General features: G+C 49.0%; 3 protein-coding genes across 3 annotated transcripts; 1 reads left to right on the plus strand and 2 right to left on the minus strand.

The window, feature by feature from the left end:
- Nucleotides 1-1582: 1582 nt before the first annotated feature.
- On the minus strand, nt 1583-4357 carry LOC105357655 (uncharacterized). Its single transcript, XM_011492902.3, has 6 exons — nt 3601-4357; nt 2819-2935; nt 2559-2738; nt 2272-2411; nt 2040-2140; nt 1583-1923 (listed from the first exon to the last, which is right to left on the minus strand). Exons 1-6 carry the CDS (start codon nt 4223-4225, stop codon nt 1716-1718), a joined length of 1371 nt encoding a protein of 456 aa, XP_011491204.2. The 5' UTR covers nt 4226-4357; the 3' UTR covers nt 1583-1715.
- A 122-nt stretch (nt 4358-4479) lies between these two features.
- On the minus strand, nt 4480-10281 carry LOC101169262 (uncharacterized). The gene is made up of 5 exons (XM_004084616.5): nt 10154-10281; nt 9348-9528; nt 7366-7473; nt 6675-7302; nt 4480-6231 (listed from the first exon to the last, which is right to left on the minus strand). The coding sequence occupies exons 2-5, from the start codon at nt 9483-9485 to the stop codon at nt 6014-6016; spliced, it is 1092 nt and encodes a 363-aa protein (XP_004084664.1). The 5' UTR covers nt 9486-9528; nt 10154-10281; the 3' UTR covers nt 4480-6013.
- patl1 (PAT1 homolog 1, processing body mRNA decay factor) lies at nt 10263-18722 on the plus strand. The gene is made up of 20 exons (XM_023953883.2): nt 10263-10403; nt 12886-12991; nt 13443-13625; nt 13695-13865; nt 13981-14051; nt 14129-14209; nt 14283-14483; nt 14560-14661; nt 14737-14814; nt 15049-15248; nt 15325-15469; nt 15697-15817; nt 15887-15984; nt 16055-16114; nt 16183-16328; nt 16394-16553; nt 16922-17047; nt 17799-17890; nt 17961-18110; nt 18453-18722. Exons 1-20 carry the CDS (start codon nt 10389-10391, stop codon nt 18472-18474), a joined length of 2328 nt encoding a protein of 775 aa, XP_023809651.1. The 5' UTR covers nt 10263-10388; the 3' UTR covers nt 18475-18722.
- Nucleotides 18723-22559: the final 3837 nt, after the last annotated feature.

The raw sequence follows: 22559 nt of genomic DNA on the forward strand, positions 1-22559 counted from the left end.
TTGTTCCACGGTCTGACACCGGACTCTGTGGAAAGCTACACCGCTAAAGACGAGCTTTAGCTGGTATTTTTGTTGGAACTGAGAGACTTTATGAGCAGAATTAAGAACAAGGAAGTGAAGACTTTAACCACTTCTGATTGGTCAGACTGCTGACATGTGATTTAGCCTTCAACAATGATTGGTGGAGACAGTTAAAGGGGCGGGACTTTTCCGCAAACCGCTATAGCTGCAGGTAAATACCGTCATTCTTATCAAAATGTCTTTAATAGAATCAAATAAACACAAAGAAAAAGTAATTTTAAGATCTTTTATATTCCTAACTACTCAGTGTTTTATCAGGGCCTGTTTGGATGAACAAAGAGCTGATTTCCTGGAGATGGAAAATGTTTTTAGATCAGTGAATGATTAATGAGGGTAATTTCCCACGGCACACTTGACCATCTCCCACGGCACACTAGTGTGCCGCGGCACACTGGTTGAAAAACACTGGTCTAGATGACCTAGGATAGAACGCCTAGGATAGAACAAGGGTTACCATGGATCAGTCCATCATGGGAATTGACCGTGTCCGTGACGTGAACTCAGACTGATCTAACTCGGACGATGGATCTTTTTCCTCTAATTCTGTCCTTGTTGGGTCTAAATCTGACCAAAGGCCTGTGAGTTCAATCCCGGATTTGACCTTTGACCTCAGACCTCCATCCGTGGTGTAGCGGTAGGGCGGTCGACCCATGATCGTAACATTGCAGGTTCGATTCCCGCCTTGCACGCCCATGTGTTGAAGTGTCCTTGGGCAAGACGCTGAACCCCAACTTCCCTCTGGTGGTTAGGCGGGCGCCAGTGTTTGGCAGCGGAGTGTGTGAATGTGTGTGTGAATGTGTTGCTACACAAGTTGGCTTCCTTTCCACTGCAAAGGCACTAAAGGAACATTCCACTGCATTTGGCGCACTGAGCCCACCTTAGACCAGGTCTTGTTCAAAAACCGCTGGACCTTGACTGCTCAAACCAGGATACATTTTGATTTAAGTACTGAAGAATACATTAAACACAGTTTCTGATTTGTGAAAATGTGAAATAGGATGGTTTTAATAGCATTTTGCGTACTGAGTCCACCTTAGACTAGGTCCTGTTCATAAACCTAAATCAGGACCCGGTCCAGATCACATTTCCACATATGTGTTTAATGTATTCTTCAGTACCTAAATCATAATTTAATCCAGGTTTGAGCAGTCAAGGTCCAACAGAAATAGCAGCAACATCAGATCCAGTTCTGATCCAGATTCCTGCTCAGACCAGGAAAACACAGACGTTCATGGATCTGTTGGACTGCATCAGAATGGGGCGGAGCAAGGAGGCTGTGGCCCCGCCCATTGCAGGTCCTACATCACATTTTGTCTGCTCCTAATTGAAAAACGCAGAAATGCAATTTTAAGATCAATTTTATTTATAAATGTCCTCCAACTTTAGAAAAATGCCACCAGAACATGTTAGAAACACCATTTTCATCTGAGTGGATGTTCAAACATTCGTCAGCGTAACCGATTCACGGATCAAAGCATATCAGTCACAAAAAGTTTTCCTCGTGATTCTGAGAGAAACGTGGTTTTTCTGATGTTCACGGCGCTCAGGACGAAGAACACGCTTTAGGTTCTTCATCCTCCTCATCTTTATCAAAACATCTTAATCCCAGCTGAGCTCGGCCTTCAGAACCGGAACTACAGGAGCCCAGAAGGAACAGCTTCCTTCTCACAGACTGACTGCAGACATGCGCTGCACAGCTCACTGCTCCAGGATTTGATTGGATAATAAAAACTCCCCGTCTGAAAGCTGTTGAAGGCTCCACAGTCCTGAAGGCTGGCCTGGTACCGCTGGTTCCGCTGGTTCCACTGGGTTCTCCACACTGGGTGTCCGTTCTGCCAGAAGCTGAAAGAGAGCACAAAGACCATTTTGACCTGAAGATCTGTGAACCTCCACACCGACTCTATTCTCTGAATGTTTTTGTCTCTGATTTGTTGTGAGGTCTGAACACAAACTCCTACTCTGGTGACGGGGATCTGTCATTGGTCCACGTCCATCCCATGGAGTTCTTCCGTAAACCGATCCAGAACTTCAGCCCAACTCCGAGTTTATTCAGGAACTCCTGAAGAAGAAGAAGAAGAGGAGGAGGAGGTCACTCCTTCCCCTTCACACAGAGGTCATGACCCGCAGGAGTCAATAACAGACAGGAGATCATCAGAGGAGAGACGGGATAGTCAATAGTCGAGGCCTCACCATCTCCTCTCGGCCGTTGATGATCACCAGGTCTGCTTGTTGGTTTAAACAGTTTTGTCGGCTGTTTTGCCAATTTCTGCATGACGTGGAGAACCAATAACAACTGCAGCCGAACCTCCTCCATCCATGAGGGCAGATCACTGCAGAACACAAGGTTCAGGGTCTGACAGTCAGTCCAACATCTGTAGAAGCTTTAGGAACCGCCACAATCGACCAAAACGTCCATCCAGCCGGCACGGTAGAGTGTTTGTACTAAGGATGGCGTTTGGCCGGACTCAGACCCTCACCACCGTTCTCCAGTCTGTTGATCCGGCTCTCCAAACGGTCCATCTCCTCTGTCAGGTTCTGGTTCTGGCTCTCCAAACGATCCACCTCCTCTGTCAGGTTCTGGTTCCGGCTCTGCAGCTGGTTCTTCTCTGCCGTCCGGTTGGTCAGTTCCCCGGACAGCTGACTGAAGTCTCTGTTGTCTGAGGCGACAGGAAACCATCAGGACAGAATCCATCAGGATTTCCAGCAGTTTTCCGCCTTCTTCTGCGCTCCAACTCACACACAACCGAGACCCAGACCGCCAGAACCAGCAGGACCAAACTCAGCAGAGCCAGAACAACCGCAGCCACTTTCAGGGGAGTCCCGGTTTCTGGTTCCTGCTGGCGGTTCCTCACACCTGCAGGTGCACAGCAGGGTTCATGTGATGAGGAAGTCTACAGAACGAGTCATCCAGAAAACATTCACTCTTCAGCCTTCTCGCTGAGAAGGCTGAAGAGGCCCCGGGGCCTCGCTCAGGGAGCCAGCCAACTCAGCCAGCTAGGGGCCCCACTCAGCCAGCTAGGGGCCCCACTCAGCCAGCTAGGGGCCCCACTCAGCCCTTTTCAGTGACAACATCAGCAAAGAAACTGTTTCTGTTTGGATGGAACACGCTGAAGAACACGGTCAACAACCGTGACAGCAGAACCTTGAAGATCCGACCACAGAGAGACGATCACCGACGCCATGAGGTCACAGAATGTTCTCAGCCGAGCAGCTCCTGTGGTTAAACGGTCAGCTGGTTCTCAGCATCTTTAGAGGGAACCCCGGCCGCAGACCTGCTCTCACTTCCTCCTCCTCCTCCTAAATCTGAAGCGCTGCAGCTGCCGGACAGCCTGAGCGCTCACAGGAGCCGTCAGAGCCGTGAAGCAGTCAGGAGTCCTTCACCAGGACGTTCTTCAACGTCAGAGCCCGTTTTCCAGAAACGCCCCGTCAGGGTTGGAGTCAGACGTTTCTCTATTATCTGTTTGAAACCTTCTGGAGTGTATTTGGTCGTCTAAACAGCCTGGACGATCCTTCACCCACCTGACTCTCCTGCTCCTCCGGGTTCTGGGTGGACCAGCTCCTTCAGGTTGACGTAGATCTCCTCTTCTGGCTTCATGCGAGCGGCTGCGTCCTTCAGTGACTGCGCAGACATGACGGCTGCGTCTGAATGCAGAGGTCCTCCACACGAGAAGGAGGAGAGGTTTCTGTTCCTCTTCCTCTGGCGGTTCTGAAGTTTCAGGTTCTCAGAGGGTTTATGGAGCTGATCATGAAAGAGTGAAGCTCCTGTCTGTCCAGGATTCACCTGAGGATCCTCAGGAACAGGATTTAAAGCTGACATCCTCCCATGTGGACAGAATCTTTCAAATGTAAAAGATCTTCCTCCGTTTCTACACCATTCAGCCCAAATATCAAACACATTTAAGCTCATGAGAAATGAAACCTGTGAGCCAAACAGGAGTTTGTTTTGAGAAATGAAGAAGCTTTGAGAGCAGATGATCTCTGTGGAAACCTGGAAGACGTCTACAACCTTTAGATTTGTTCTGGTTTTGCTCCTGAACAGAGGAAGGTCGGTCAATGACATACTGTCACCTCCACAGATGGACTCTGGGACATTTTGTCTCCCAGAGATGTTACCATTGATCCCTTTAAGGAGCAGCAGAGACATCAAAGACCTGAAGATGTTTAAAGTCCCACAGAGACGCCTCCAGTCGGAATATTAGACTCACGCTTGACTTTTGGTCAAATGGGATTTCACCAACAGGTCAGCTTCCTGAGTTGTGTCATCAGCATAAAGGTAGACTCTCTTTTTGGTATTTTAAATTCATCCATCCATCCATCCATCCATCCATCCATCTTTCTCTCCTGCCCTCCACTGGGTCCAAACCCTGTGATTCTGCCCCCCCCCCAAAAGGAAAGACATCCTGTTGAACTTTATTAACATCCACCACAGAATAAACACGACCTCACGTACAATTTAAGTGAGTAATTAAGCAGATTTCCCTATGAAACATATTAAAGAGTTGTTTGATTTTTAAAAACCTTTTCTTATGAACACAACATTTTCCAAGTGTCAATCAAACACTAACAGCTAAATCAAACATCGTTTTACCTGAGATTTTCCTATTTATGTGTAAACAGTTTTGTGCAACACTAAAATTCTCCAAAACATAAATAGATTCATAAAATAAATGATCGACTGTTTCCTTATCAATATCACTAATAGAAAAGTTGTTTTCCTTCCTGGAGAAGCATCATCATCATCATCATCATCATCCTCATCATCATCATTTCCTTGGAGGAAAAGGAAATTTGACAAATTTAGACTTTAACTTTCCATTTTCATCTTTTGGGTCATTTTCTAACATTGCATTTTTTTTTGTGAAAGTTGGAAACAAAACAAAAAAACAAACAAAAAAACAAAACCCGCATAAACAAACTGGATAATTATGGATTAAAAATAGAACATCAGAGAAGGAAGCAGCATCTGATCATTATTATTGATCAGACTTAAGGACATTTGGAGACACTTTTATCATATTATTTCTGTGTTTTCTCTCATTTGATTTAAATTTACCACAAATACTTCAAAAGGCAAAAATGTTCAGTTTTCAAAAGCTCAGGTGCGCCCTCTTCAGCTAAAGCGGAGGTACTGCATGACTGTACGTATTTGTTTTAGTGCAGCTTTATGTCAGATGCAAACACTGAGGACATGAAATAAAATCTCTTTAAAAAGCATCACATCATTAGCATACGCTGAGTAAGCTAAAGGCACGTAATCAACCCAGTGTGCACGGGATTGTGTGATCTGCACTGTTGTTGAGCAGGAAACACGCAAAATACAACAATTTTGAGGATGAAAATGATTAAAATGATTAGAATATACATATAAATCTCATTAGTAGCACAGATTATTGGACAAATATGTCCACTAAAAGTATTATTATTAGTATACATCTCATGATGGCAGGTGAGGAAGATGGAAGGTGAGGAAGATGGCAGGTGAGGCACGGCCTGCTTTGACTGCATGTCCATGGAAACACATTTTAATAAGGAAGTAAAAACAGCCGAACCGACTCAGAACCCACCCAAAGCAATGTTTGACCGCCCAATTAGGCGGGAAACGGCCCAACCTGGCAACACTGTTTAAATGTTAAGAATTAAGGATAAAAAATGTTTGGAGCTTTTGACCAAAGCTGGTGGTCAAAACCTTCCAGTTGTCCGTAGCTCCTTCAGTGTTTTAAAAAAAGGTTGTTTTACTTTCATGTTTGCATTAATAGTATAATTTAAATGTTAAAAGTGTTCGGATGGTCGGTTTTGATCATCAAATGTTTTAAGGTCTTTTTCTTCACACTCTTCCTGTGACCAGATCTGAAGCGGATCCTTCAACAAACCTGAAAAGGTTTAGGTTTCTTCTTTCAGGATCAGGTGTGAGTCGCTGTGACCCTTTGACCTTCTAGTAAACGTAGTCCAGCATCACGTGCGTCCCGGGATGACGGGGGGATTTCCGTGGAAATATCTTGAGGACGGTTTTGTTCCAGTCGTCCTTGCTGGAGCTGCTCAGCCACCAGCGCAGACATTTGAAGGCCACATAGAGGGCGCCGATGCCCAGGAGCATCTTCCAGAAGCTGATGCCCCCACCGCCTGGCCCCTTCTTATCGTCGCGGTAATAACCTGAAGAGAACATCGCACAAGCTGGTCAAAAACCAAGACTCCGCCCACAGAACGTCCTCAGAGACGAAGCATTTTCCTGCTGCTTGCAGCTTCATTTGGGTTTTTCTTGTTGTCTCAGACCTTTTATCTACATTTTCACTGACGTTAGCCTGTTAGCAGGACCGTCATCAGGGAAAAACCGGAGACGTTTCCTTCAGTTTGGGCTGACATGCAGAGAAGACGCTCCGCGTTTGGAGGCGGTTCCACCTGACGTACAGGCAGGTGTGGCATGTTCCCAGCAGAGGGCGCTGTGGCCGTCACAAATACAGACCATTGACGTCACGAGTGTCGGACCTCAGAGTCCAGCTGAGGTCCGACACTCGTGAAGAACTTTAGCTTGTTTTATTTGTGTAGCGTTCTGGGTTTTGGAACTTTATGGTTTCAGAACCTGATGGAACCTTTACCTGGGTAGAAGGACTCGATCGGCTCCCATCCGTAGCTCCGCCCACATGGCTCCCAGGGTAGAGGCAGCTGCGTTTGCCTGGAGGGCCTGGCCTTCCTGCTGGCTTTGGGCTTCCTGTTTCTCCGCTGCAGGGCGCCGCATTGGGCTGCACGGTCGCCTGCAGCGGCGTCACACTCAGGGAACGACCTGCAGCCGAACGGCTCCACGTCCAGCTGCATCTGGCGGCTGAAGGCCTCCGTGAAGAACCCAACGGGGTCGTTCTGCATCATGCTGAGCACCAGCGGGTCCACCTGCGCCGAACCCGCCATCACCTCCACGTCTCCATAGTAACCCATCTGGGTCAGGAAGGCGCTGAGGTCCAGCTGAGGGTTCTGCAGAGCTCGGATCAGCTCGGCGCTGACCTGGAAGGTCCCGTCGTGCCTGAACATCCCGAGGTCGGCGTCGTCGTGCTCTGTGACGTAGACCGCCTCCACCTGCCGGCTGGTCCTCTGGTAGCTGATGATGATGCGGTCCGTGTTGTTGGAGTCGTAGCCGCCAAACGTGTTGTAGTTCTCCCTCACGTACGGCGGGAGGCTGGCGGCGGCCGCGTACCTGTCAGCGTTCAGGTTTCCAACCACAAAGTACACCAACTGCAGAGACAGAGATGTTCAGCCGCAGCGGCGGCAGCAGAACTGACAGCCATCCTCTCTCACCTGCTTCTTACGCTTCTTGGCTTTGCTCAGCGCGGGAAGAAGCTCTTCCACGTTTCCGAACACGTGGAAGCCGAAGTCGCCCTCCTCTGGCTGAACGTGGGACTGCAGCTGTGTGAGGAGGCGCAGAGACGACTTTTACTCGCAGGTTCGGAGGCAGCGCACAAGAAAAACCATCCTGGGGCTTCAACACGCTATTCTTATGTGACTCAGGAATATTCTGTGTCCCTCTGAGAAACATGGATTTATTTAAAGGGCCTGTTTCATGCAAAACTCAACCCTTTTAAGCTTTTCAGTGAATCATAATATTCATTCCTCATAAAAAACAAACAAACCCTGAAGCGATATTTTGAGCAACAGCCTCTCCCAATCCATGAAAATGAGCGGGTTCTCACGGACTGACATAGACTAGTGAGAACCGCCCCTTCCAGGAAGAGTCTGCGCTGTCAGCTCCGCCCCCAGGCTAACGGACACACCCACTTTCTCCACAGAGCTAGCAGCGATCGGCTACACGCTTTCAGTTTACATGCACAATATGAACATCCATCTGTGCAAAAGTTCAGAAGATTTTTATTTTCGTGGGCGAAACGCTGCCAAAGACGACACTCTGTTGATGTCAAGAGATGGGCGGAGCCCACACGGAGAGAAAGGCGGAGCCTCAGGGATCCAGTCGTCTTAGTTCAGGATTGAAAAGAACTCAGGGGGAAAAATCATATTTAATAATTAATTATTTAAAACTTTAAAACTGAAGAAATCATTTGGCCTAAAATGTACAAAAATGACGATGAATTCACGTATTTGATTGAATCGTATTTGAACACAAAAGGATCAGCAGGAGATCCTCCACAGATCCGCTCTCAGCTGTCAGAGGAGCACAAAACCAATGATCTCCTCAGGAAGGAGAACCCTGGACAGAAAAACTAGAGAACAAAACAAAGAAAAAACAACTAATCCTTTAAAATCAGTTTTTAATCGTCTTCGTCCTTAAAATGAATCGGGTCAGGACAGAAGTGATGGCTCCCCTTAACCTCCCTTTCATGTCAATCAAAGGTTTCTGTGGGCAGGGCTCCTGTCTGCAGGTTCCTCCTCCAGAAGTTCCTCCTCCATCCACAGACACTCAGCAGGATGAAGATCGGTTCAGAGGAGGACGCTTCAGAACCATTCGTTGGTGTTTTGGATCATTGTTCTGATGAAGACTGAGACCAAACGTCCTGACAGCAGGAAGAACGTCTGTCTCCTAAACGGTTGATGGTTTTCAGATAAAGACCACAGATTCAAGAATCCCTGCATTTCTGGTGGTAAAGCAGCCCAGACCATGACCAAGCCTCCTCCGTGTTTCACAGCACGGACAGTCTTCTTTCAGGTTGTTGAGCTCGATTATGGGATTTTTTTAGGACTTCCTTCTATCGTGGGGTGGTTATAGTGCAGAGGTAGAGCGGTCAACCTCCGATCGGCAGGTTGCAGGTTCGGCTCCCATTCTGCGCGCTAATGTGTCGAAGTGTCCTTGAGCATCACCCTCCGTCATCAGTGTGTGGATGGGACTGCAGAGCACTTTGGACCTTCTAAGAAGGCAGTAAAGCGTCGTACAAGTACAAGCCGTTTCCCACCCCATCAGTAGTGTCCTCCTCCACTCTGGTCCTGATGCTGGATCTGACTCTGATGCACTTTGACCTTGGGGATGACCTCTACTGTCTGTTCTGGTTTCTTCAGTTTAGTCACAGGAACATCCAACTGTTGGAGATGTTCTCTGTGATTTTCTGTGAGGGACTCCAAACAGACTGGTGTCCCCTTCAGACAAGCAGACCGACTGATGACAGACACCTGTGACGCTGGAGAGAGGACCTGAGTCCCGCGTGTCCCTGAGGTCACATGACTGTCTTCTCTTCTGGGGGAACCATCTCTTCTGTCCAGGCAGGAAATGCAGTTTCTCTGAACATCTTTACTTTTTTCATGAACACTGTCGTTGACAGGAGCCGGTTCCTGACCTTCATGGTGATGTGGGAGTCAGAGGTCACACAGTCGTTGGCGAACCAGAACAGCAGCTGGAGGCCGTGGCGAGGAGGAGGATACCCGAAGCTGGAGGTCCTCAGGTGCTCCAGAGTGCAGAGCTGCCACAGAACCATGGTGAGGCATCGCGCAACAACCTCGCTCTTCACAGAGGAACTTCTGCAAGGGACGGAACAAATGAATAATAATAAATAAATAAAAACATCTTCTTAAACATCTGAGCTGTTAGGAGAACTCATGTCCTCTGCAAATGATGACAAGAAGGAACAGGTTTCAGTAGAACCTTCCAAAGTTCTCTCAGCGATCATCACCTGGACAGGTGAGGTCACATGAGGACATTCTCGCTGCCGTCATGTGATTTTCTGACCTGAGGAAAACCTTTTCTCTTTATTTTTTGTTTAAAAAAGTGCAACAGTCTGGAATGTCAGTGGGAGAACCCTGAAATCCGCGTGGGACACGTGGGGGCGTGGTTCTATTGGAGAATGGATTATATTTAGACTACTTTTAATTTGAAAGGACCGGAAACGAAACAAATACACATATGGAGTTATGACGTCACCTGCGTCGACAGTTTCACTTAAATACTGTACATGAAAACAATAAAATAATAAATAAATAAATTGTTTTCAAATCAAAACAAGACTGTAATTTTTCCATCCATAAATACTGTTATATGTTCGATATTGCGGCTGTTTTGTTAAATTGTTAATAAAAATGTCTCAAAAATGAAATCCTAATCAAATCAGTGGAAATGCCGTAAATCTTTGATGTGGGTTAAACAGACCCGCGGGTCCGCAGGAGCCCCGCTGCGCGGCTGTTTGTTTATCTTTCTTCATCCGTCCGTCGCTCCTCTTCCTCATTCCGGGGAGACGAAAACAGTCGTTTGGCTCCGCCCTCAACGTAAACAGCATGCGTGCGCGCACTCAAGCCCACGTGACGCGCGTTCGTGTGTTGACGTCCGTGCTGGGTCATTCGCGCGCCGCCTCGCTCCTGATGCGCTTCTCTTCCTCACAAGATCGATGTTTCGATTTCAGGTGAGACCCGTGGCTTCAGGTCACGCGCGCGACCTGCTCAGGTGCTAGACTGCGTCCTCGGTGGTTCCGGTCCGGTTCTGCTCCGCGGGTTTTCGCCGCGGCTTTTGTTTTCAGTCGCATTTCAAAGCGGCCTGTGAAGCAGCGCGCTTTCCTGCTGGCTGCGCCGCGGAGGTGCGCTCAGCTACCGGCCGTGCTGTGAGCGGAGAGCCGGCGCTTCGGTGAAGAAAGCTCCGCCGGCGTGAGGGCGCGGGCGGCGGGGGGAACATCCGCCGGTGCTCCTGAGGGCAGCGGCCAGGTCCTCCGTGATGTGACATCACGTTAGCATCCCGGCTAAGCAGCCCCACCACACCGGGAGTCCTGATGTGATTTATTTAGGTTTTAAAGCCCTGACCCCCCGGGACTAGGTTTCCCGCGGGAATCTGCTCTCACGTCTGCAGAAAACCTGCCTCCAGTTTTCCTGGAGCTGGTTGGAGCTTTCCACCTTCTGGACCTTCATCGTTGATGAACGGAGGTTCCTCACGGAGAACCCAGATGCTGCTCAGGAACCCAAACCATCGGGTTCAGTTACAGGTTCAGTTTGAACAGAAACCAGTTTGTGTCTAAAAACGTAAAACCTGAATTCAGTTCATCTGGAAGACGACGTTAAATTCCGGCTCCCATCGTCTTCTGATCTGTTTTCAAAGTGTTTCCAGTAGTTTCATGAAATACCATTTTCTAGGACATCATTTCTGCAGAGCGGCAGGAGTAAGCCTGCCCCTAGTTCCCATCATCCATTTGTTTGCAGGCTGTCCCACTAGCCCCCCCAATTACATTAGCAGTGTAACGAAGATGGCAGTGATAGTGGATCAATCCAGATTTGGATCCAGATTCCAGCTCAGACCAGGAAAACAACAACGTTCATGGATCCATTTGTCTGCATCAGAAAGGGGCGGAGCTGGGATGCCGTCGGTGTAAACATGTGAAATATGGTTTTATGGAAATGTGAAGATTAATCAATATTTGTCACTCATTGATCCTTCACACTATTAGAACCCTATTTTACGGAAAGCAGAAACTTGTGCATTTCTTCCATTGACTGTAGAAGAGAAGTGGACTGAGTGGCCCCTCCCCCTGGCTTTCCAAACAGGAAGTGGCTGTGACAGCTGTGACTCTGTCGTTCTATTGGCCAGGAGAACCGTTGTGTATCTGATACTTTTCTTTATACCCCCATTTTTCACAGATGTGTTTTCTGTAGATCAAGTTTTAAACTGGCCAATCAGACGCTTCAATAAAAGTAGATGGAGCCTGCTGGCCCAACATTCAGTACGTTTGATAGATTTGGTAGCCCACTATCAAGTGGTAGGGGTGTGGCCTTCTAACAAACTCACTCCTGATTGGTGAGAGTGGTTGCCACAGAAACAATGGCTCAGACTGACTTGGACCAATCACTGCTTCCTGATGACGTGTGGCTCCAACATGTCTGCTTCCGTATTGTGAAAGTGAACGGTCTTCATTTGGTTGGAGCCGGCAGTAAACGCTTTTCTCTGGATGACGTCACAATCGCTCCGGTTCTCTGATACAATCAATGGCTTCTTCCTGATCAATTCCAGTTTTGGTTCTTTAGCCCAGTGATCTCCAACGTTTTTTAACTCCACGGACCGGTATGACGTCACACAAAGGTTCCACGGACCCATCTTGAAGTTTGTAGACAGATGGACATTGTCGCTACGCCATGATAAACAAGTGACTGAGGCAAGACGAAGCTTGAGCTTTTATTTTGACACGCATGTCATTGGACATCATACAGGTGTCATTGTCCTCTCCCCTTCCCACACTCATGTTGCAAAAAAGAAGTACTCTCTGTAAATGTAGCTTTCTTTTTTTTGGAAGTGGAGGGCTCCTCTTCTGTCTCCTATCTGGGCAAAGAAACTTTCCAAAGACGTTTGTTTTTACTCATTTTGCTAGTCTGGGTTTTATTTTAGCGGTAACCAAGAAGAGCGCCTTGGCCTGCATCAAGAGTGACATAGACGGAACAGAGAATCAGGCAATTTTTCAAAATAAAACTTCTTTCAGATTCTGAAATAAATAAAACGGAAGAAATGTACGTTTTTTATTTTTTCTGTACCAAATGACCCACGGACCGGTACAGGTCTGCGGCGCGGGGGTGGGGGCCACTGCTTTAGCCGACGTTGAAACCACAGAACTTTAGAACGTACAGAAACGTTCAGGTGTTCCTGCACATGTTCCCCTTCCTCCACATGGAGACCATTTATCTCGTTCCTGTGGATCCATGCGATGGCGCCGTACGTGGTGGCGGCGTCTGCCTTCTTTCAGCTGCTGAGCTCCGCACCTGGGCTCTCGTCTGCGCAGCTGCAGATGCCGTCTGCGACAGCTGAGAGTCGTCGGCATAGAGGTGGAGCTCAGGGATGTTGGTCAGGCGGAGAACCGGAGCATCTGCATCATTCCTCCGTGGAGTTTGACGTCTCGTTTCTTCCTCCTGCAGTCCCTGGATGACGACTGTACGCTGGAGGAGGAAGACGATGGACTGGTAGAGGAGGAAGATGAAATTGATCAGTTCAACGATGACACCTTTGGAGCTGGAGCCATCGGTGAGTCGGACTTCAGGATCTTTGTGTTTTCTTTAAGGTTAGCCTCAGAGATCAATATGATTGATCAGTTACTGATCATGTTTCAAAAGTCCAGGTTGTCAAATGGAAACTAGCTTAAGCCTTTTTTCCTGATAAACCGTTATTGATCCCCGATCAGGACATGGGTTCAGGACTCAGATCCTCAGACGGTCTGAGCGCCGGCTTTACCTCGGTTTCAGCCTCAGCATTCGGAGCGTCCTCCCCCTTTCAGGGGGGAGCTTCTGAATGGGCTCCTCTCTGCTCCCCCCTCTATCACGAGGAGCAGCTGAGGAGGCGTCAGACCTCAGCTGGGAGCCGCAGATTCAGAGGAGTTCAGAGAGGAGGGGGTTTCAGACTGAAGACGGCGCCTGACGTGTCGCCCCGCCCACCTCTGGTTCTTCATCATGTTGTTCTCCTGCTCCTCCTCTTCCAGATGACGACTGGCAGGAGGAGCACAAGCGGCTGGCTGAGCTCGACGAGCGTGACGAACATGGAGCGGCGCAGCCGGAGGAGGCGGAGCCAGGAGGCGCAGAGCCCCCGCCCTCCTCTGCAGACCCTCCCTCCCTCCCGTCCTCCCTGGGCTTCTCCTCGTCTTCTGCTGACCTTCCTCCTCGAGGTCGTGTGGTTGCCCCTCCCTCGCCCCGCAGGCCTTCTGCGTTCTGACGTTCCTCGTTTTCCTCTGCAGATGCGGACGAGCGAGCAGGTGGGGGGGAGCTGGCCGAGTCCGTGGCCCGCCTCATCTTGGAGGCGGATCCCGCCATCGCCGGGGTCGGAGCGGCAGAGAAGCCCCGCCCCTCTCCCAGCCTGCACGGCCTGCAGCAGCCGCGCCCCCCCCAGAAGCCGCCCGGAGTCACAGGTGAGCAGCGTCTGCGCAGATCCTCCCCAGGTGGTTCCCCTGGTTCCACGCCTCCCAAGGTTTTCTTCTTCGCGGAAAAACCTGCTGTGACGTTCAGTTTATGTTTCTGCCACAGCGCCGCCCGCCGCGTCCATGCTCAGCTACCAGCAGCAGCTGTTGCTCCGAGGCCCCGCCCCCACGCCGCAGGTGAGGCGTGTTTTCCTGCGCTCCCTCTCAGCTCGCCGTGTTTTGATCAGCTGTAACGTGTCTTCCTGTGACCTCAGATGAACTCTCACAGCATCTGGGACAGCAGCCTGGGGTTCGGACCGGTCGGCGTCCCGCCCGCCTTGGCCGCACACATGGAGGTGAGGAAAGCCGACGCCCTTTTCTTTTAAATGCGCCTGCAGCGCCTCAAATGGCTGATCTGTGCCCCCCCAGGACAGCCCACTCATGTCCATCATCAAGGAGGTGGGGCTTCCCAAACGACCTCTGCAGGGCAGGACCGAGGAGGGGTGGGACCTCTCCGAGAGGGTCCCGCCCCCACGCTCCTCCTCCCCTGTTATTGGCTCACCTCCTGTGAGGGCGGTGCCAATAGGGACTCCGCCCAAGCAGCCCATGAGCCACGCCCTGAATCATCAGGTGAGCGAAGCGTCAAACATTTCTGAAACCCTGCCCCCCCAAGAAGGGGTCCTGGTGAGCCTCTCTGTGTCCGTAGATCCACCACCCCACGGCGGTTCACGTGCGCGCTCCGCTCCAGCACAGATACCCCCCTCCCTTCCCCGAGCGCTTGTCCCCCAACACCCTCCTCAACATAGCAGTGAGTGCCCCCCGCCCGTCTGTCTGTCTGCGCAGTCACGCTCCCCTCCTTAACCGTCACGTCTTGTGTCTGCAGAACTCCCCGCTGTGCCGCGGCCCGTTCCCCCCCAGAGTCCTGTCCCAGATCCAGAGAGCCCAGCTGCTGAACTCTCAGGTACCGACCGTGCACACGCACATGCACACTCGACACCCCCACGAACAAGTGAGGAGGGGATGGAGTCTCCGGGAGGGTGAGGGTTCAAATCCAGGGTTGGGTCAATTCAATTCAAACACCTCCCTGACAGCCTCAAACCTTCATCACCCCCCCTGACCAGCAGGGGGGGGGCACAAACACAATCCTCCTGTGATGAGGGGGGGGGTTACATTTTAACGTCCTGTTTATTTTCAGGTTGCAGGTTTTCATCGTGGTGGTCCCGGCCCTCCCTTGTTGCCGGGCGGCGGTTTCAGACCGTTTTTTGGGGGCCCTCCTCCTCCACACGGCCACAGAATGGGCCCGCCCCCGCCCATACCCCCCATCCGGCACAACACCACCCACCTGCACCCGCAGCACCGCCGCCTGCTCACTCAGCGGCTGCAGAGCCGCGGGGGGTGAGTCTGCCAGCCCCGCCCCCGCCTGTGACTGCGGGCGTTTGACGGCTCACCTGTGTGTTTGGGGCCCCCATAGGGACCGAGGCAGGACCGCGGGGGACCGGCGCCCCAGAGATCCCTACAGCAACCTGATGAGCCAGAAGGAGAAGGAGTGGGTCACCAAGATCCAGATGATGCAGCTGCAAAGCACCGACCCCTACCTGGACGACTACTACTACCAGGTGAGGCAGCACCGCCCCACTACCACCACCACGGCCCCCGCTGGGGCACCTGGGGGCCTCCCCCGCTTCAGACATGGGAACTTCCTGGAAAACCTGAACCTCTCCCTGCGTGATTACCAAAGTCACCTTCCTGTCTGGCGGGAATCCGATCGTTTTCAGTGTCTGGAGTGATCAGGTGTTCTTAGCCCCGCCCCCTGAAGGTTGACTGGCGGATGTTGGTTCTGCAGAATTACTACGAGAAAATGGAGAAGCGTCAGGAGAAGGAGCAGGACAGCAGCAGCAGGAAGGAGCACGCCACCAAGCTCATCACGCCGCAGGTCGCCAAGGTGGAGCACACCTACAGGCCAGGTGAGCACCCCCAGCCCTTCCCCCCTCCTCAGGCAGCACGCATCCCCCCTGACCCCCCTCTGTCCACAGTTCAGTTTGCAGGCTCTCTGGGGAAGCTGACGGTCTCCAGCGTCAACAACCCCCGAAAGATGATCGACGCCGTGGTGACGAGCCGCTCGGACGATGAGGTTCCCGCTTCATCGATGCCTCCTTCACGGTGGGGGGGTCGGTTTGTGACGCTCTGTCTTTCCCCCGCAGGAGAAGAGGGAGAAGCAGGTGTGGAACAAACGGCGGCAGATCCTGTACACGGTGGAGAAGGTAGTACACGTACGCGTGCACGTCTGCAGGTGAGGCTCTGCTCTGACCCCGCCCCCCCTCGTCTGCAGATGTTCAGCCTGCTGCTGGAGGTCCAGGACTTCGAGAAGCGCTTCGTGCAGACCCCCGAGGAGGAGCGTTCGGCCCTGTTGGAGCAGCACAAGACCAACACGGAGCAGCTGAGCGCCGCCCTGCGGGACAAGGACTGGGAGCACAGGTGTGTGGGGGAGGGGGCGTGGCTGCAGGGTGGGGGCGTGGCTGACACGTTACCCTCTCTTTCAGAGTGAGCGACGACCTGTGCGTGATGATCATGTCGGTGAGGAAAGGCAAGCGCCTCATGGGTAGGCTCCTCCCCTTCCTGCCTGCACCCCAGGCCGCTGCCGTCGTCATGGCGATCGCCCGCAACCTCCCCGTCTTGGCCAAGAAGGACAAGCAGGATCAGGTAACCCCCCCTTCAGATGTGCTCTCAAGACTTTTATTTTGTAAAAATGGGTGTCAAAGCTTTTATTTTCCTAAGCTAATTCTGAAGGACCCGAGGTGGACGGAGAATCTGAAGTTTGTGGGCGGAGTCTTTGGTTCAGCTTCTGAAAAGACAGAATAAAACCCTTTTTGATTGGCAGATGGGTGGGGCTGCCCCCCCCCCCACCTGCGGTTCTGTTTTTGACAGCCCCTCCCTCCCACACACACCCACTGCTTCAGTTAGCAGGGTTCGCTTTCACGCCGTCTTTCCATGGGGGTGGGGTGGGTCAGCGGCGTGCTGAAGCTCCTCCCCCTCCTGCTCTCTCAGCAGCTGTCTCCTCACCTGTGCAGGTGCTGTGCTGCCTGTTGGATCCGGTGTCGGCGGTGGTTCAGTCGCTGGCGAGCTCCGCCCTCACCGACCTGCTGCAGGAGCTGCAGGGGAGCGAGGGTCAGCTGACCACGGTGCTGCAGAACAAGGTGAGACAAACTGCGTGGAGGAGGCTCCGCCTTAAACTGCGTTCACGCCGAACGCCATTTTCGCGGCAGTGGCGGGCAGTTTCAATGTTAAGTCTATGACCTTTTCATTGACCCGATGGGCGGGTAAAATACATCCAATGGCGGCGATTTGTCCTGAACTTCCATCCGTTTCGTTAACCCGCCGTGTTGCTGGAGCCCGTCCGGCTTCTGTAGGGCGAAGGCGGGAAACGCCCCGGACAGGTCATCAGCCTGTCACGCCGCTGCGGGGTGGGTAGGCCGCCTGTCGGCCCTCATGATATTTTACTTATTTTGAAAGACAATAATTAAAAAATTCCCCTCATTTTATTCTTGTTTTCATCATTTATGAATATTTTTTATTTTAGTTTTTGTTCCTTTTTCATTTGTGATGAAATTGCCTTAAAATGTCTGATTTCTGCAGAAAGTAGGGCTGGGTTGATAAAATCAATTCATCTGAATAGATCCAAGGTGGATAGATCAATAATCGATCCATAAAAGTAGACATTGATCTTTTATGACTTTCTTTTTCCGGTACTGAACCCATCACAGCAGTAGAGAAGTCTGCTAGCTTGATGCTAACACATAATGGAATTTCCCATAGAACGGCTAATGCTAACGCTCCAAACAGGAAGGAAACCTTTTTAAAAGTAACCATTTCTGTTCTGGACACCAGCAGCTGAGCGTTTCCTCTCTGCCTGTGCGTGTGTGTGTGTGTGTGTGCGCACGTGTGCAGTTCGGCGTGACGCTGCTGTATCTGATCCTGAGCGAGGGCGAGCGGATGCAGAGCTCCGACCCCGTTTGTCAGCTGATGGACGACAATCGATGGTGAGCCGCTCTTCCTCACATCCTCTTCCTCTCCTTCCTGACTGACACACTCTTCCTCTTGACCCCCCAGGACTGAGTTGGTGTTCTCGGTGATGAGGGAGCTGCTCAGCGTCTCCTCTTCATCGCTCTCCCCTCCACTCTTCACCCCCCCCAACCTGCTGTCCCTCTTTTCAAGATATGTGGACCGGCAGAGGCTGGAGCTGCTGCAGGACAAGCTGCAGTGAGCGCGCTCACATGCACACGCACACACATGCACACGCATGCACACTCACATACGCAGACATGCACACTCACATACGCACGCACATGCATGTACTGTCATGTGCGCGCACACATGCGCATGTGCACACATACCTGCATGCACACATACCTGCACACACACACATGTGCACACCATTGCACACCTGAATGTGCGCACGGGTACAGACATAGACATAAACATGCACGCACACTCGTGCACACACATGCAGACCTACACAATACGTGCACACACATGCAGACATATACGTGCACACACGTGCACAGTCAGCCTAATGGTTTCTAAATCCGTTTTGTCTTCCAGAATCTCTGCCTCATCGAGGTAGAAGTGACTTCAACATCCACACGCCCCCCCCCCACCCAGCCCATGCAGAACGTGTGTGTGTTTGTGCGTCAGAGGAGCGAGTGTGTTTGTGTGTCGTTGAGCTTCATCTAGCAGACTTGTTTTACTGCAGCAGAATCTGGTTTGTTTAGTGTTTGAATCTGAATGGAGATCCAGATGGAATCTGCATTTTTAAATCTCTTGTTTACGATTATTCCTGTGACAAAATAAAAAGTATTTCTATTATATAGACACAGGTGTGCTCTGCTCTTCTTCTGCTCTTCTTCAGCTCCTGATTCGTCCGTCCGGTGTGGACGGACGATACCAGTGATCCAGTTCTTCATGAGGTTTCAGATCCAAACATGACTCAGCAGCTTTAGACTCACCTGGTCTCACCTGTGATGGGTTTTCGGTCAGCTACAGGAACACGTCCACTTGGGACACATAAATCCTCCTCCTAGTCCAGTAACTCGTAACCATCGGGCTGCGGCTCAGTGGCCCAGTGGCCCAGTGGCCCAGTGGCCCAGTCCTGGTCCGTGTGCGTGTAGGAGTGAACCGCAATAGTCAAGTCTGCCTGAATTTGTGGCCGCGGGGCGTCATTGCAGCCTCCCACCACTTGGGGGCAGCGATGCGTGTTGTAGCACGTGCCCAAAGAGTTTTGCACGTGCCAACAGAAAGTGCCATAGAAAGTTCTATCATATTTTATTAATTGCATTGCAGACTGTGTTATTAACCTGTAGAGATTGAGCTGCATACGTTAAACAGAGATCCCTTCTGCTTTCGTAAGCAGAACTCTGCCCTTCAAAGACAAATCTCTTTGCAGCCATTGGTTTAGGGTTTTTTGGGTTTTATCTATTAAAGGAGAGAAATTTGTAGAACATCTGGATTGCATATCTTTAGTGATTTGAATACCAAGGTATGTTAAAGATGTTTTTACAGGAATACCTTGGATAAATGTAAGTAAACAGTTTTTAACAGGCAGAATGTCACATTTATTTAAATTAAGGGTAGATCCTGAAGCTTTAGAAAAGGACTGGATGATAAAATGATGATAAAATCGCCACAGCTACTTGTGGAGCGTCTCTGAGAAAGAGAGCAGTGTCATCTGCCAGTTGACTTATGAATATTTCCCTCTCAGCCACAATTAAACCTTTTATGGGCTGAGTTTGATATGTAGGTTGAGGAAACGGATACACCGATAAGGGGCATCCCTGCCTTACCCCACGCTTCAAGAAGAATCTAGGAGAAGTTCTGCTGGCGAGTTTTATAGAACTATTACTGTTGACATATAAAGTTTGAACAGCATTGCAGAAGAATTGACCAAAACCAAATTTACTTAAGCAGCAATAATAAAACTGTGTTCTAAAGAATCAAAGGCTTTATAAAAGTCCAGAAAAAGAATGAGACTTGTCATCCTGCACGAGTTCTGAGTAATCTAGTATGTCTAAAATTAATCTAATATTGTTTGAGATATGACGATTCTGCATAAACCCAGACTGATCTTCATCAATAATTGTATCTAAGACTGGCTTTATTCTATTTGCAAGAATCAAAGCCAATATCTTATAATCACAATTCAACAAGGTGATCGGTCGCCAGTTATTTAAGGAGAGAGGATCCTTTCCCGGTTTAGGGATCAAGGTGATCAGTCCTTGAGACAACGTGGGAGGGAGTGCTCCCCTGTTAATGCTTTCTTCAAAAACTTTAGTAAAAATGGGGCTAAGTTGTCAGAAAACTGACAGGAATATTGATTTAGTCAAAGTTATTGTTTTTTATGATTTAAAATCTTTTTTTTCAGGAGGGAATCACACAATGGATCTTTTTTTTTTGTAATACATTCCGTAAATTCTTTTTCTTCTGTTGTGTTTAATGTTTAGGCTAATAATAATTTATAATGACGTTTACAATAACATTTACCAAAAAAAGCAACTGGTATTTATGAACACAAAAAAATGTCAAAGTAAATAATACAAGTACTTCTATCCAATCAAATGAAGCCGTATTAAATCCTTCTCATCTCTCCGTTTATGGTTTACAATCAGCTTTTCTCGATTCATTCAGCTTTCATGATGGAACCCAGATTCTGAACACTAGAATGGAATTCTGAAGCATATTCCTGCCGCCGCTTTTCAGTCGAGCTCAATCTGGGTCATTCTTGGTATCCAATCAAATCACACCCTGCTACCAAGAATCTACCAAGAATCGAACCTCTCCTCCAATCAGCTGTCTTCTTTCTTCTGAAATCCGGCGGAAGTGTAAACAAGAATTACCCAATCAGATGCCACGATGGACCACCGGAGCGATGACCAAGGATTGACCAATCAGATACCAGACAGAAGAGCCTTCATTTACATCTGCAAACATCGTTAAAAGTGTCGGAGTTGAATTTGATCCAGTTTTCAACGTTGATCGCGTCTTTTCACAGTAAGTACGGAGTTGTCATTGTGGAATGTCACTTTAAATGTTTGTGCTAACGTAACAACGCGTTTTTGCTGATGGCCCTACAGCCGTCATCGCGCCATCAGGGTCCACTTTGCAGGTTTTGGCTCGACCCATTTCAAACGTTCCCTTCGGTGTCGTCACGCCTCCTCCTGCTGTGCCGGTCGTACTCTCTGTGCCGCCATCACCTCAGCCTGTTTCCAACACGCCGCACGCAACGCAGCAACACAGGAGGAGAAAACTGAAGCAGGACAAACGGGTGGAATGAAAAGGAAATGCATTAAAAAACAAAACAATGTGGTGGAAACAGACAGACGCCGTCTCAGTGTCAGAACTTCAGGAACTGGTTCTGTGAATCCACAGAGACTCAGTCGTATGGAGGGAAAAGGGAGGAAATGAAGAACTTTTAGCACTTGACTGTTTTAATTTGATTTCTAATTAAGAACAAAAAGTTGTTTGTCATTTGTGTTCATCTTTTAAATCAAAAGATTTTTTAATATTGTCCATAATTTGCATCTATAGTTTTTACACAAATGATTATATTGTTAGTCTGCTGTAGTAGAATTTCTTTATTTTCATTTGGTTTATATTTCCATTATTAACAAATCTCGTGTGCTATCAGAGCAGATTATGAAAGCCACGGGGCCAAAACCTCCTTAGTCATTCACGTTCAATGCGGGGCTCGAACTCGCAACCTATGTGTACGTAGTTTACCAGCTGGAAACTTTACCCCATGGATGGTTGCAGTATAAAACATAGCATGAGTAGATAACTGACATCAATCAAACCACAGGTGGCGGGTTCGAGCCCCGCATCAGACATATACGATGGAGTTTTTTTGGCTTTCATGAAATGCGCACTCCTTATATGAGATTTGTCAATAATGGAAATAAACCAAATAAAAGAATAGTTCCCCTGAAGGCATCAAAATGTATGTTTATTTAATGTACGACAGCAAAATAACATAAAAAAGTTATTCTGTAAAAATATTTAAAAAACTGATGTAAAAGATGAACAAACATGACAAGCAACTTTTTTTATTAGAAATAAAATTAAAATACTCAAATGTTCAAAAGTTATTTAATACAAAGAGATTTCTCACACAAAAAACAATATTCTGCCAACCGTGTGACCGTTTCTGTCCAAAAATTCACAACGATTTTAATCAAATACTAAAGTATAGAAATAGCAAATTTAAAGGAAAAACTAACTAAAAGCTTAAAAAACACAATCATTCTTACATAAAACACCAATAAAATATTACAGAAAATAAACGTTTAAAAGATTATGTCATCATTACAATGTTTTACTAAAAAAATCTATATAGAAAAGCATAAAAATGATCAAATATAAAAAAGTGCTTTGGGTGTGCAAATATACTTTTTCTGTGGATGGACTGCATCCTGTTTAAAGGAAGCGCGGCCGTCAGAATAAACGTGTTATTACGGCCTTAGCGCTGATTGGAGGAGAGGTTCGATACTTGGTAGAGGGGAGAGATTTGATTGGACATCACCACCAAAAATAACAAGGATTGAGCCCAAAGAACAAGCGGCCGAATGCATGTAAAGGTTTCGATAACATGTACAGGAATGTCTTTGCCGACGTCGGTGTTCACTTACTTCAGTTAGAGTTAAAGAAAGAAAAAAGTGA

Source organism: Oryzias latipes, chromosome 1 (assembly GCF_053564925.1).
Source record: "Oryzias latipes strain Hd-rR chromosome 1, Olatipes_Hd-rR_3.1".
Classification (NCBI taxonomy): Eukaryota; Metazoa; Chordata; class Actinopteri; order Beloniformes; family Adrianichthyidae; genus Oryzias; species Oryzias latipes.

Coding starts and splice junctions, on each gene's coding strand:
- LOC105357655 (XM_011492902.3), bottom strand. CDS start 4,225: ATGTCTCTGCTGCTCCTTAAAGGGATCAATGGTAACATCTCTGGGAGA. Junction 2,141..2,271: donor TCAACGGCCGAGAGGAGATG/GTGAGGCCTCGA, acceptor CTTCTTCTTCAG/GAGTTCCTGAATAAACTCGG. Junction 1,924..2,039: donor GACAGATCCCCGTCACCAGA/GTAGGAGTTTGT, acceptor GCTCTCTTTCAG/CTTCTGGCAGAACGGACACC.
- LOC101169262 (XM_004084616.5), bottom strand. CDS start 9,485: ATGGTTCTGTGGCAGCTCTGCACTCTGGAGCACCTGAGGACCTCCAGC. Junction 7,303..7,365: donor CCAAGAAGCGTAAGAAGCAG/GTGAGAGAGGAT, acceptor CTGTCTCTGCAG/TTGGTGTACTTTGTGGTTGG. Junction 6,232..6,674: donor GATCGAGTCCTTCTACCCAG/GTAAAGGTTCCA, acceptor TGTTCTCTTCAG/GTTATTACCGCGACGATAAG.
- patl1 (XM_023953883.2), top strand. Junction 15,470..15,696: donor TGGACGACTACTACTACCAG/GTGAGGCAGCAC, acceptor TTGGTTCTGCAG/AATTACTACGAGAAAATGGA. Junction 17,048..17,798: donor CCACGGTGCTGCAGAACAAG/GTGAGACAAACT, acceptor GCACGTGTGCAG/TTCGGCGTGACGCTGCTGTA.